Source organism: Coturnix japonica, unplaced genomic scaffold, assembly GCF_001577835.2.
Source record: "Coturnix japonica isolate 7356 unplaced genomic scaffold, Coturnix japonica 2.1 chrUnrandom485, whole genome shotgun sequence".
Lineage (NCBI taxonomy): Eukaryota > Metazoa > Chordata > Aves > Galliformes > Phasianidae > Coturnix > Coturnix japonica.
Genome location: NW_015439880.1, coordinates 78,401 through 80,048, shown reverse-complemented (window position 1 = coordinate 80,048; position 1,648 = coordinate 78,401). Strand labels below are relative to the sequence as shown.

Below are 1,648 nucleotides of genomic sequence, written 5' to 3'. Positions count from 1 at the left end.
TCTCCCCCCAGATTACATCCACCGCATCGGCCGCACGGGCCGCGCTGGTAAAAGCGGCGTCGCCATCACGTTCCTGACCAAGGAGGATTCGTCCGTGTTCTACGAGCTGAAACAAGCCATCCTGGACAGCCCCGTGTCCTCCTGCCCCCCCGAGCTGGCCAACCACCCCGATGCACAGCACAAACCCGGCACCATCCTCACCAAGAAGCGCCGCGAGGAAACCATCTTCGCATGAGGAATATGGGGCTGCCAGGGCTGCTATGGGGCTGACCCATAACCTGCCTGTAATGCAGCCTGGACTGCTATGGGGCTGCCAGGACTGCTATAGGGCTGCTATGGGGCTGCCCCATAACCTCCTTGTATTGCAGCCTGGACTGCTATGGGGCTGCCCCATAACCTGCTTGGATTGCAGGACTGCTATGGGGCTGCCCCATAACCTGCCTGGACTGCTCTGGGGCTGCCCCATAACCTGCCTGGACTGCAGCCTGGACTGCTATGGGGCTGCCCCATAACCTCCCTGTATTGCAGCCAGGGCTGCTATGGGGCTGCCCCATAACCTCCTAGATTGCAGCCTGGACTGCTATGGGGCTGCCCCATAACCTGCCGGTAATGCAGCCTGGACTGCTATGGGGCTGCTATGGGGCTGACCCATAACCTGCCTGGACTGCAGCCTGGACTGCTATGGGGCTGCACCATAACCTGCTGGTACTGCAGCCAGGGCTGCTATGGGGCTGCCAAGACAGCTATGGGGCTGCCCCATAACCTGACTGGACTGCTATGGGGCTCCCCCATAACCTGCCTGGACTGCAGCCAGGGCTGCTATGGGGCTGCCCCATAACCTGCCGGTACTGCAGCCTGGACTGCTATGGGGCTGCTATGGGGCTGCCCCATAACCTGCCTGTAATGCAGCCAGGGCTGCTATGGGGCAGCCCCATAACCTGCCTGGATTGCAGCTTGGACTGCTATGGGGCTGCTATGGGGCTGCCCCATAACCTGCCTGGACTGCAGCCTGGACTGCTATGGGGCTGCCCCATAACCTCCTTGTATTGCAGCCAGGACTGCTATGGGGCTGCTGGGACTGCTATGGGGCTGCCCCATAACCTCCTTGTATTGCAACCAGGGCTGCTATGGGGCTGCCCTATAACCTCCCTGCATTGCAGCCTGGATTGCTATGGGGCATCCAGGGCTGCCAGGACTGCTATGGGGCTGCCCCATAGCATCCCCTCTGCATCACCCAAGGACTTCTGGAGCCACTTTGGGGTCTGGTTCCTCTCTGCCCCATTGCTGGTGGGGTTGGGTTCTTCTCTGCCCCATTGCCACCAGCACGCTATGGGGCTGCCCCCCAACCCCCCCATTGTGCACCCTATCTGTCACCCAAGGACTCATGGAGCCGCTTTGGGGTCGTGTTCCCTCTGCCCCATTGCTGGTGGGTCTGGGTTCCTGTCTGCCCCACAGCTGGTGTTTCGGGTTGTGCCCCACGTGCTGTTTTGTACCCGGGGCCACGTTCCCCTCCTCCCTTTATACCCCCATAAAGCAGCATTGACACATGTCGACCCCCCCCCTATTTCCATCGGGCTGCAGCTCCGTGTCCAACAGGGCTTCAAAGCCCCCTCCCCACTTTAAACCCCCCCACACTCAGCTCTCCCCC

The 1,648-nt window shown here is 61.2% G+C and overlaps 1 protein-coding gene across 1 annotated transcript in view; it reads left to right on the top strand.

Moving 5' to 3' along the window:
• Positions 1–460, top strand: part of DDX23 (DEAD-box helicase 23) — a 22,770-nt gene extending 22,310 nt beyond the window's left edge. The window contains 1 exon segment of the mRNA XM_032441673.1: positions 8–460. Within this exon segment, the coding sequence (XP_032297564.1) occupies positions 8–235 (228 nt within the window). The 3' untranslated portion in view covers positions 236–460.
• Positions 461–1,648: the final 1,188 nt, after the last annotated feature.